Raw genomic sequence first — 11,766 nt, 5'->3', positions numbered from 1 at the left:
TAGTACAAACGTGTACATACATACATACTCGTACATACATACATAAACAGCCTATATACGTCCCACTGCTGGGCACAGGCCTCCCCTCAAACAACCGGAGAGGGTATGGAGCATACTCCACCACGCTGCTCCAATGCGGGTTGGTGGAGGTGTTTTTACGGCTATTAGCCGGGACCAACGGCTTAACGTGCCCTCCGAAGCACCGAATCATCTTACTTTTTCGGACAATCAGGTGATTCAAGCCTGAGAAGTCCTTACCAAACAAAGGACAGTCTCACAAAGTGATTTCGACAATGTCCCCATCGGGAATCGAACCCGAACCTCCAGATCGTGAGCCTGTTAACGTGTACATAACCGAACATAAATATACATAGCTTACTTTACTCGTATAAGCAAAACAAGTGAGCTCATATTATTCAAAGAAACAACTTTAAATGTTCATATTAGCATGTTCTCACAAATATTATTATAGTTTAAAGAGGGATCGACTTTCTGAGTGAGGTAGTCATTAATATTATTTTTAATCTAATTTGTGTACATTATTTTTTGGCTTGTGTATGATCCGTCTGTGTACCCTATATGTGATCCAGCTATGGCCTCTGCTTCAACACCGTTCAATGGTTACATTAAGAACGTTGAAAAATGAAAGTCGAGAAACAGTTTTCATGGTTTTATTTACCTTAATCGAAATAAATAAATAGCCTATGAGAAAATCTGCGTTGCACGTGTAGCGGAGACATTTACATAAGTTCCCTGATGGATGAGCAGTAATGCTCTGCCACCACTGTCGAGGAGGGAGATATCAAACAATATACCAAAGTATAATTTGTTTTTACACTTGTCTTTAATACCAATATGGCGCTCTAATATCAGTTAGCACCATTGACATTTCATAGAGGTTTGTATCTTAAAATGAACTTACAAATGTTACGTTCTCTTAATTTAATATTTTTAAAGGTATTTCCATTTGAAAAATTTAGTTACTTGGTAACTCTCCCCCGCCACTCGGTTGCCTCACCGATTCTTGTATCGACAAACTCGACTTATTCTAAAGTTAAGGCTAAACATGAGCAAATCCAATAACTAATGGTTAATATTTATATTGTTAATGTTGCAGGCTCTGCCAGCGACGTTCGAGCATCTCGCTATATTCATGGAAGATATTTTAATAATGTTTACTTTTAATTCTCTTAAAATAATCTTCTTGATATAATTTACGTCTCGCGTGATACTAGTGTTGCCGATCGCTAGTCGACTGTCGAAAGTTAATTGTAAGTTTAATCGATACTTAGACCAAAACAACACTATCCATACAAAACTACACTACACTACTACTACAGACTACAGAAACAAAACTATCGAGAGTTTTATTTCCGTGAGCTAAGATATTATCTATAGTATTGCACTGCATATATGCTATTGTAAGGTATCGAGTTATTATCGATAGTTTAGAACTTTATTTGGCTCAATAGGCCTATCTTTTCGAGATGAAACTATCGATAGTTTCGCAACACTAGTGGATACTCGCATTCGGTGTCAGAGCCCGAAACGATGCAGTCTTATTAAATAACAAAAACATTATTCGTTTTAATATTTCAGGCGGGTATACCTTACCTTACGGGTTAATATATTTGTTGCTCAATATATTTTTTGAAAACGGTTCATCACACTATAGGTTTTCTACTAAAAACTGACGTAAAACGAACCGTTTTCTTTATATGTATTTACTTAGCAAATAATTTACTTAATTTAGATCACATGCTGGGTCGAGTTTTTAGGTTTATAAATTATGATGTGTCGGGGACATGTCATGTAGCAACAAACCATTGTGCAGTTGCTATTTGTAAATTCTGTCTCGGTGTTTGATAACTTGCTTGACTGGTCCTGTTTGCTGAGTAAGGGTTGTCTTTGTTGACGCGCAATAGGTTGTCGTTCATACTACATTTCGCAATCGTCGCGGTGCGCATTGTCTGGCCAATCACAGACGTTCAGTTTCACGTTAAACACTGTGCCGGGTTGGCAGGTGAACTGTACGCCTTCGCCGTTAACGCACCTCCAGTACTAGAAAATAAATAATAATTTTGTAAAGCCAGTCTTTCATGTGATAAGTAAACGATGAAAAGCTAAGTTATTGATGTAATTTATTTCCATATTCTATCTTTATATCGTGTTTTATACTTTATTACCAAAGTGGAGCAATGGAGTACATATTTCATGCGTCCACATTTTCTAGAAGTACTTATAAAATATTATAACATTTAACAAAAGGTGTCTATACATCAACTCCTCGCCAGCTAGGTTTATGTCCCATGTAATAGAGAGCGAGCCTATTGCAATTACCAAGGCACAAATTCTGGTGATATTTATGATCCAAATATGAATTCACACTCATAACGAAGTCAGTGGAATAGAATATTACACAACATTTAGGTACTATTAACGAAATATGTCCAACGTACCATATCACACTTCTTCTTATCAGGTACGTAATCATCGTCCGACTGGCACACATCAGGGTTATCAATTTCATTCTCCTGTAAAACGAAAATAAATAAAAACAATTAAAAAAAAATTCTCGTTGAGAGATCAACTTTTCCATAACTCATTACGAGTACTTAGTTTTTAACTTGTTACTAGCCATATCGACTCTACAGCGTTGTTATCTTTGTCTCTTTAAATTATAAATAGTTCACATCTTATGCTTCACCAAAATGTTTCTAGAGACTCATTTCGTTTTCGCAATGATAATAAACATACTTATAAGCCCCAGCGCGGCTTGTGGTACTATATGATTGCGTTCTGTGCATATCGACGACACAACCAAATAACTTTTCAACTAGCTGAGGTAAAGGGGTGGGGGCGGGTGAAGGAAGAGGGACTGCGTTTTGATTGACTCACTCAAGATCCCAAACACGTCGAAAGGTCACGGAAGTGATCACGGTGGTTCGAATGTCGAGTGGCATCTTATATCTGCTTAGTTACATGTGTTTACAGAACCAATTCGTCTTTTATTAGGAGCCTAGAGGTTGTATCCCAGTTTGCACATGTATTTGTAAACCAGACTTACAGCGGGAGGTTCCTCGGGTTCAGGCTGCGACGATCCCTCCTGTGGCGCGGCTGTGGTCGACACCGACGCAGTCTCCTGTGTCAAAGGGGAACACGGAACATCAGAGGAAATTCGGTCTCGGTATTTCGTACTGAATCTAATTGTGCAGAAACAAAAGGAAAATCTACAAAAAACATCTCAAAAATAACTGATAATTTCACTTTTTTTTGTGATTCCTATTACGCTCTTTACTCTTAAAGCTAAATGAAACATTCTTAGTTTTCATATCCAGGCTTATTGCCTAATTGATTGACTAGACCTAATTGAATAATTACCGAAGTCGGTTCCGAAGGAGCAGGTTCCTCTGGTTTAGCTGTAGTTGTAGTGGTGGTTGTAGTCGGTTTGGCAGTTGTAGTCGGTTTAGCAGTTGTAGTCGTAGTCGGGATGGGGTCTCCTTCCGACGGATCCGCAGGCGTCGACGGTGGGCGCGCCCACTCGGGCTGCAAAATAAAATTTATTCAACCAAGCCGCCAATTGAATTGACTTTTGACGTCTTAATATTATTTATTTATTCCCGCGACTGAGTTAGCTGGAAGGCTGGCGGCTGGCGGCAACTGGCACTAAATTAAATAAAGATTTATTTTGTTTTTCATCTTTGCGTCGGTTGTATTTATTTGCTTTGGTGAAGTGTGTACCTAACAGACAGATCTAAAAATTGAATTTTGCAGGGAAATAAAATTTGTAGCGGACATTGTTTTGTAATCGATTGATGATTTCGCAACTGATTTTAAGAGTAAATTTATCTCCTTAATTTCGTTACTAAAATAATATATGGGTATTCACGATCCAGGGCGGTCCCGATACACATTAGGTACCTATGTAAATTAATACATTTACATATATCAGTTATTTTTTTTCTCTTTAGCATTAGTATGTGTTCTATTTTTATACTGCATTTTGACCCTTCATTAATAATTAGCGTCAAAATATAACCCAAACGGCGTGCTAAGAACAGCAAAGGGAGAACCTTTTTATAACCTTCATAAATGTTTAATACGGACTACTTAAAAGAGAACCATTAAAGCGTAGGTCAAAGGTATACTGTTATTAGTTATTACTATTAATATAAACTTACCGTGGGCGTGGCATTTTCAGTGCGGGGTGGCGGTACGGTGTAGGAGCTCATATGTTTATGAAGAAGTTTTATAAGAGGATTCTCGTCTCCACATAGGCCTTTGAAGTCATCCATGTCGATGGCCCAGGTCATCGCTCCCAAGTAGCCCTTCTGCTTGATCCAGTTCATCTTAATCTCCACGCTCTTGGTGTCTTCGTAGCCGACCCACTGTGTACCCTTGTATGCATAGGGACATTTGCCATGCTCGTCCCACTTCTTGGTCCATCCGGTACCTTCCTTGTCTACTTCCGTACAGATCTGGGGGTATAATAGTTGTGTTACTTCAGAACAGGGTATTCACAACATATTTTTGGTGGCGAGGGAGTGCTGCCACCAAAGGATGGTATCTGGGTACCAAAAGCATACAAGTTGGTAGTGTGACTAGAGATCGAAGATCCGCTTGAAACATGTTAAAAGTTGTATTATATGCGTCACTCTTAGTAAATTTCGATAGCGCGTTTCAGGACAGCATTATTTAATGGTGGCGCCATCTGTTGCATGTGGGCGGAACTAGCTGGTCAACTAGTTGAGTCCGCACATATTCCTACATCTAAAATAAAAAGCCTTAATAATTATGATGGTCTAGCCAAGGGTCCTCTCAATCAACCGGAGTGGTTATGGTAGTGCGACCATGACGTAAATACTGACAAACAGAATGAATATGGACCATTTTATAGGCAGATCACCTGAACAAATTCAAATTCAAAAATAGGTTTATTCAGTAGGTAAGTAACATAGTTAAATCGTCATTTTTTACCTAACTAACGTCGCATCTGCTTAATACTACTGCAGCTTCTCACAACCTGTATAGCCGGGGAAAAGCGAAGATGCAAGAAGAACCTCGGCAAGAAAAGTTCGTCATAATTTTTACGATCTTATAATTATAGTATTACATACATACATAAGAATATGCTCATTTCCCGTTGAGGTAGGCAGAGGCCACGGAGTTCTACTTACTACGATCCTGACACACCACTTTCGTTTCTACCACTCTCATCAAAGAGTTCATGCACGCTCGCCGGTTTGGAGTAATCTTGACCTGTAGGCTCTGCAACCGCGCCGCGCGCGGCGCGAATTATATCGAGGCCTTCCACCAATAGCCGTTTGACGTCCATCTACGTAGATAGCATTCGTAACGTTTATTGGTCCAAGCGCTCAATCCGCACCGTGCGCGGCGCGGTTGTCATGCAGACTCGGCAAACCCTTCTTTCAGACATCCTGGATCATAAATCTTTTACATTCATTCTCTCTACATGATGCCAGTATATATGATAATAGTTCTTGTCACCTCGTAATAAGCCCAGAACCCAGTGGCGTTGGTGTAGGGCGCGGGGTCTCCGCCGCCTGCCTCCTTGTTGATGTAAGTGCCGAGGTTGTAATTGTTGTTTCCAGCAGATAGTGTGAACGAGCGCCCGTAGAATGGGATTCCCACCACCAGCTTGTTGCTGGGGCAACCCTTCTCTTCCCAAAGATGTAGACCGTCGTTCTGAAAAGCAATACAATTTGGATAGTTTATAAACATATAGATAAACAGCCTATTTACTTCCCTCTGCTGGGCACTTAACCGGAGGAGCTATGAAGCATACTCCGCCACGCTGCTTCACTATGGGTTTGTAGAGTTGCTTTTTACGGCTAATACTGGGACGAACGGTTTAACGTGGCCTTCAAAGGACGGAATCAATAAATAGTACTGTAAACTACAAATTAATCAAAGGTCACGACTATATTCCCAATTGGGGTAGTCAGGGTACAGCCATCGCTTGATAAAGTGGTAAAGTTTTTAAATCCTTAGTTTTCGAGCTCTTACGTACTCGTTCATTGATATTTTGGCGGCGAGGGTGTGCTGCCGCCAAAGGATGTTTTCGGGGTACCGAACTGAGCATAGTACCCCGCTAGCCACAAGTTAGTAGTGTGACTAGGGATCGACGATCCAACAGTGTTGTGTTGGAAGTTGTATATATGCGTCTTGCTGTGTAAACTTCGATACCGCGTTTCAGAACTGCTTGAAGACTGCATTATTGAATGTGGCGCCATCTGTTGCATATGAGCGGAACTAGGTGGCCAACTAGTTGGGTCCGCTACAATATCACAACAAAAGCGGCGCTGATTTTCTTAAAATATCCTTTTTCCTGTCTGTGTGTACAGTGGCCATTAAAAATAAACTCTACAACCAACTTACCACGTTAAGTTTCTCGTAAGCCCACTGGTCGTGAGGGCGCTTGTATAAAGGAGAGTGCACATCGGCGAAGCCTGCCCAGTTGCCGCGCAAATCGTATGACATCACGTGAATAGCGTCCAATTCCCTGCGAAACGAGAAATAATTGCATTTTACTCTTCTTGGTGCATCAGGGTTAGGATTTCAGGAAAGGCCCTATCGTGTAACCATAGATTACTAAATAAGTAAGTACCTAGAGTTAATGGTGTAACTTGAGTTTCAACCGCATCGTTAAAACAGCATTTACTTAAGTACTTTCAATTTATTTTTTCAGCCAATCATAAGCTAGGAATTACACAAACACAAACGAACATAAATGGCTGCGGGTTGTTTATTCATGACTTTCGGCCGTGCCTACCCAGTTAGGAGCTACGGGCGTGAGTATATCTATGTATGTGAATCGTACTTACTGGCACAGTTCAGGCACATGGTACCCCTCCATGAGTCTGAAGTTCGCCAGCGGCACCGCGGCAGTGAGTTCCCAGCCGCGGCCGGCGCGGACGAATGCCCGTCGCAACTCCTGCACCAGGTACAGGAACCGATCCTTGTCGGAGAATGACCCGCCTCGGTCCGCCGCCCCGGGATACTCCCAGTCAAGGTCCAACCCGTCAAAGTCGTATTTCTTCAAGAAATCTAAAATCAGATTTAATAGTCTATGTGATGTCTCTTCTTGTTGATACTAAGGAGGTGACAGAATACCCTTTTTTTTTACATGACTTATTGTAGATTTGCCGCAGGTGGCATTAACTACTTGGCCGGACAAATGGGGAGCGCTGAAGGCTCTCACCCGTTACAACGTTTTAAGACAACAGGTCTGAGGGTGCCCAGTTGGGCGCGAACCTCGGCTCAGGGCGTCGTCTGAGAATATTTCAAAGAATTAATCGACCCTAGTGGGTCGATAGAGATAAGCGCTGATTGAGGGAAGTCGTCGACCACGCCGGCGGGGTCGGTTATACCCACATAGATTAAAAATCAACGTAAAATGTGTTCACAGATTGCCCGAGGAGAGCAAGGCCTCGGGGCATTAACTAGCACGTCACTCGCGAAGGCTCAGTCTATTTGCTCAGACAGTAATATCATCCCACGCTCTAGAACCGTCTAGCATTTCAAACAATTTTTATCCTCTTTTCTTATAAGCATGCAATCCATTGAAAACATTGTGTGGGCAGTACACCTATAATACATATCTCTTCCACGATATAATAACCAGCAATCCTATCTGCTCGACTAAACATACACGTGCAACACTTGCGGGTAAAATATAGAATTCTCATTTATTTTCTGTTGTCTCGCAGTGTTGTCACGTTTCCTACTGTGATCACAAAGCAATTAAAGACTAGTATTTTCTTTGCTAAGAAGATTTATTGCAGTGATAAGTATATTCGCAGAAACTGACATTTTTCGCAGAGCGAAAGCAAAGAGACTAATATAGAGAAATAAGAATTCCCGCCGGCGAGGGAGCCGGGAGGCAGTCACGTCGTAATGCAAAATGCTGGGCAACATTTTTAATCGCATACCTCATTGCCCCGCTCCGCAGTATTATGTTCACGATAGAAAATATAAAAGACAAAACTTGTGACTGCAACTAGGTAAACTGCTGGTTTTATGGGAGCGTTTTTCTTTGTTTGCCGCGGTAAATGAGTCAATATTTTAAATGGCGCTCTAGATAGCTGTACAATGTCTGCATGGTCGAGGAACTTATCAATTTGCCTGTGAATGCAGGTGGAGGCGTGCATGCGCGTTATCTTGCGAGTATCGCGAGGAATTCCGCGAGTGAGGCGGGTGGGGGGAGGTTTCCGCTCAATTAAATCAGGTGCCGTGACGCGCTTCAGGAAGGGACGCTATTTCCTCCTGTTGCTCAAGTATTGGGGCATTTGTTGCCTTGTTAATTTGTTCTCTTGTACTGCTATACCCATACAAAACATTCAAGTACCTTCACAAACTGAATGTTAAAGTCCTTAAACAATTAATTGCCTACGGTAACTTTCTTCTTAGATCATCTGGCCTAAAACTATCACAAACACAGAACTGTGGAGACTGACTGGGTAAAATACTGTGAAGGCTGATATCCGCACATGGAAATGGCGGTGGATTGGTCGTCCTTAGAAGACCTGTGGAACACCCATCCCGTGACCTGGTGTGCGCGTGGAAAACGCAAAGTGGGGCGGCTCAAAGAGACCTGGTGACGCTCGGTTGACCGAGAGTTAAAAACTCTCGGTATGTCATGGGAGCAAGTTACAAAGGCTGCAAAGGATCGCGAGGAGTGCAAATCTGTTATTCGAGCATCGAAAGTGTTGTATTGTCCGATGGGTGTCTAACTGTGTATCACAAAGTTCCGCCGTGTAAAGTGAAGCGTTTGATACGCCTCCTTGATACAAAGCTTTATTGACGTGCCTATGCAGATGCGGACGTGAACACGGAAAAGGACTACTAGGTATTAACAGTACAAAAATAAAGTAAAAATGCAGCTTTGCTTTCACGCCGGCTTCCGCAATCAATACCGAGTGTGCCAATGGTCGTCTGCAATTGTTTTCCTATAAAATTCTTGCAAGCTAATCTCCATTAACAATCGTTTGTTCATATATTTGGCAAATAAACTTCAAAATTTTTGATATTGATTGATAAAGTTAAGCTTTATCTTTGTTTTATCGAGAATGAAAATAAACTCTCATACGCAAATATTTTTGGATGAGTACAGAGATAAATTTATCTATCTATAAAGTTTATACAGGTCAGAATCAACTAAAAGGAAGGTAAAAATGCTCGTAGTTTCAAACATATACACACTTGATGCTAACATAATGTAATGGTAAGGTATGATAAAAGTCAATGGTGGGTTGTAACTATAATCGGGTTGTTTAATAAGAAAAATGAAATATTGATTTCTAATACCAGCCTCGTCGGCGGCGTAGGAAGGCCTTAAGAGATCTGAAAATATCGTTTTTAAACCATTTTAATTGGCAGTCTGCCCGCCTACAAAGAGTTCCTCAAAATTGTGAAGGACTATAACATATTGTTCTCAATCCGACTAACGAACCGAAGGATTGACGAATTTCTGACTATACCTGGGTTTAAATTGCTCTGTATGTGAACACTTATTAAAAATCTAAATTGGAGGATAGCCAGTATCAACCAGGCGCTCTAATAAGTGCTTTATAGGGCTTTATCACACGGGGGGTTTGCGAGAGATTTCGATTTGGAAGCGACTGTTGTAGGTATCTGCTTTCGTTTCCTGCATGTTTGAATTAACAAATCTGACATCAATGTTACCTCGGCGTAATCCATTCTGTTACTGACTACTTATTCAAAACGCGGACCGCACGCCATCCGGCCAGCACGCGGCTAGCTCGCAATTACGTCGTCGGTTTGAAATCGCGCGTTATCACCAGTGTAATAAGGTCGCGAGACAAAACCGTAAAGATTTGTGTATGTTTTCTTTTTTTGACTAACCGTTATTTTTTACGGATTTGCCAATCTGCGTGAGACATTGTCGCAGGTCACTAATTATAATACTAATGTACAAGATAAAGATCTTACCAACAACGCTGTGAACGAAGGCCATCCTGGAAGACTTCTGCGCCACCATATGTGAGTATTTGGAGCCTCCCTCTGCCCAGCCCCCTACGGCTACTGTGAACTTCACGTTAGGGTGTTTCGACTTCAGAGACGTGAAGTTACGGAACCCACTCTTGTTTATGTCCAACTAGGAAACAAAAAATAATTAAGTAAGTAGTTTAGTATTCCTGAAGTTTATAATTCAAAATAAATTTGAATTTGGAATTCCTTGTAGAACGAAATATACTTATTAAACTTTAAAGCTAGTATTAGATAACGCCAATTTCATAAACACCCCATAGACCCATGCAAGATACCTGAAGATTACTTGTGACGCGCCCCGTTCTTTTATGAATTACGTGCGTGTATGATGTAGAGAATAAACCATTCCAGAAGCAGTACGTAAGTAGGTACTTGTTCTTTTATCCTTACGTGTGCATGTGTTCCTCATTTTCTATAAACACTTATGTATTCATACGTGTATAAAAAAACAATTTGCGCACAGGATTTCTTTGAGGACATAAACCCATTTCCTTATACAAAATGTATGTCACAACGTTATGAGGATGGAGGATTAAGTAGAATAATGTTTTTATTTGAGAAACAATCAAATAGCAATGTTTCATGGCTCGGGGCATTTCTCTTTGCTCACTTATACGCATTAATTCAACCAATTTTATATTTCTAATTTCTAAAAGCGAAATCCATACTAATATTATAAATGCGAAAGTAACTCTGTCTGTCTGTCTGTCTGTCTGTCTGTCTGTCTGTCTGTCTGTTACTCTTTCACGCCTAAACGGCTCAACGGATTTTGATGAAATTTGGTATGGTGATAGATGATAACCTAGAAATGGTCATAGGCTATAAATAATCACGCCATCGTTCTTAGGGGGTAGGCAGTTGGCAGATAACTAAATTGATTTAGTGATTTGTAGTCGTTTTTGTTGGGACTTTTGCTCTTTCACGTCTAAACGGCTGAACGGATTTTAATGAAATTTAGTAAGGTAATAGTTGGTTATCTAAAAACGGTTGTACGATCAAATTGATCACGTCATCGTACTTAGGGGGTAGGAAGTAGGCAGAAAACTGAATTGAGTTAGTGATTTTTTTATGGTTTTTGCTGGGAGTTTTGTCTATCATGCCTAAACGGCTCAACGGATTTTGATGAAATTTAGTTAGCTGATAGATAGTAATCTAGAAAAGGATATGGCCTATTAATATTTATGCTATCGTACTTAAGGCGTAGGCAGTAGACAGAAAACTAGGTTAGTGATTTTTAATTGTTTGTTTTAAAAGTTTGCCTCATTCACGCCTTAACGTCTGAACGGAATTTTATAAGACTTGGTTAATTTAAAGATAGGATCTTAGGCACGGACACAGGCTACTTTTTATGGCGGGAAAATACCTCATTCCCGCGGAAATCTAGATTTCGTGATCGTGTCAAGAAGCGCATGACGCCATAGCTACTGGAATGATTTCGATGTTTTTTTTTAAACTGAGTGACCTCAAGTTAGTATTTGATCACTTTTCTAACTTAGAGGGTAGGTAGGCGCCATAATTTAGGGAATTTATGATAAAATTTTGATGCAACTGTCTTTATTAAACAGTTACATCTCATTCCTACAGGAACCTACACATAGCTATAGCTAGCTATCTATTAACATTAAAACTCTTTCTAGAATCACATTACGCCAATTAATTGATCTGATTTGTATAAGTTTTTTTATTCAACTAACTATTACATTACATACAGATAAAATCTAATTACTTACACCA

The 11,766-nt window shown here is 40.4% G+C and overlaps 1 protein-coding gene across 1 annotated transcript in view; it reads right to left on the bottom strand.

Annotated features, from left to right (window-relative positions):
• Window positions 1–657: 657 nt before the first annotated feature.
• The window catches only part of LOC126379950 (endochitinase), a 32,672-nt gene continuing 21,563 nt past the window's right edge, over window positions 658–11,766 (bottom strand). Inside the window, exons 4-12 of the mRNA XM_050028983.1 lie at window positions 9,973–10,138; window positions 6,846–7,068; window positions 6,400–6,523; window positions 5,509–5,706; window positions 4,182–4,478; window positions 3,382–3,546; window positions 3,068–3,142; window positions 2,460–2,534; window positions 658–2,061 (exon numbers count right to left, since the gene is read on the bottom strand). Of these exons, the coding sequence (XP_049884940.1) occupies window positions 1,939–2,061; window positions 2,460–2,534; window positions 3,068–3,142; window positions 3,382–3,546; window positions 4,182–4,478; window positions 5,509–5,706; window positions 6,400–6,523; window positions 6,846–7,068; window positions 9,973–10,138 (1,446 nt within the window). The 3' untranslated portion in view covers window positions 658–1,938. The remainder of the gene's footprint in view (window positions 2,062–2,459; window positions 2,535–3,067; window positions 3,143–3,381; window positions 3,547–4,181; window positions 4,479–5,508; window positions 5,707–6,399; window positions 6,524–6,845; window positions 7,069–9,972; window positions 10,139–11,766) is intronic.

The sequence above is a fragment of the Pectinophora gossypiella genome, chromosome Z (assembly GCF_024362695.1).
Source record: "Pectinophora gossypiella chromosome Z, ilPecGoss1.1, whole genome shotgun sequence".
In the NCBI taxonomy this organism is placed as follows: domain Eukaryota; kingdom Metazoa; phylum Arthropoda; class Insecta; order Lepidoptera; family Gelechiidae; genus Pectinophora; species Pectinophora gossypiella.
This window is presented reverse-complemented; position numbering and strand designations above follow the sequence as displayed.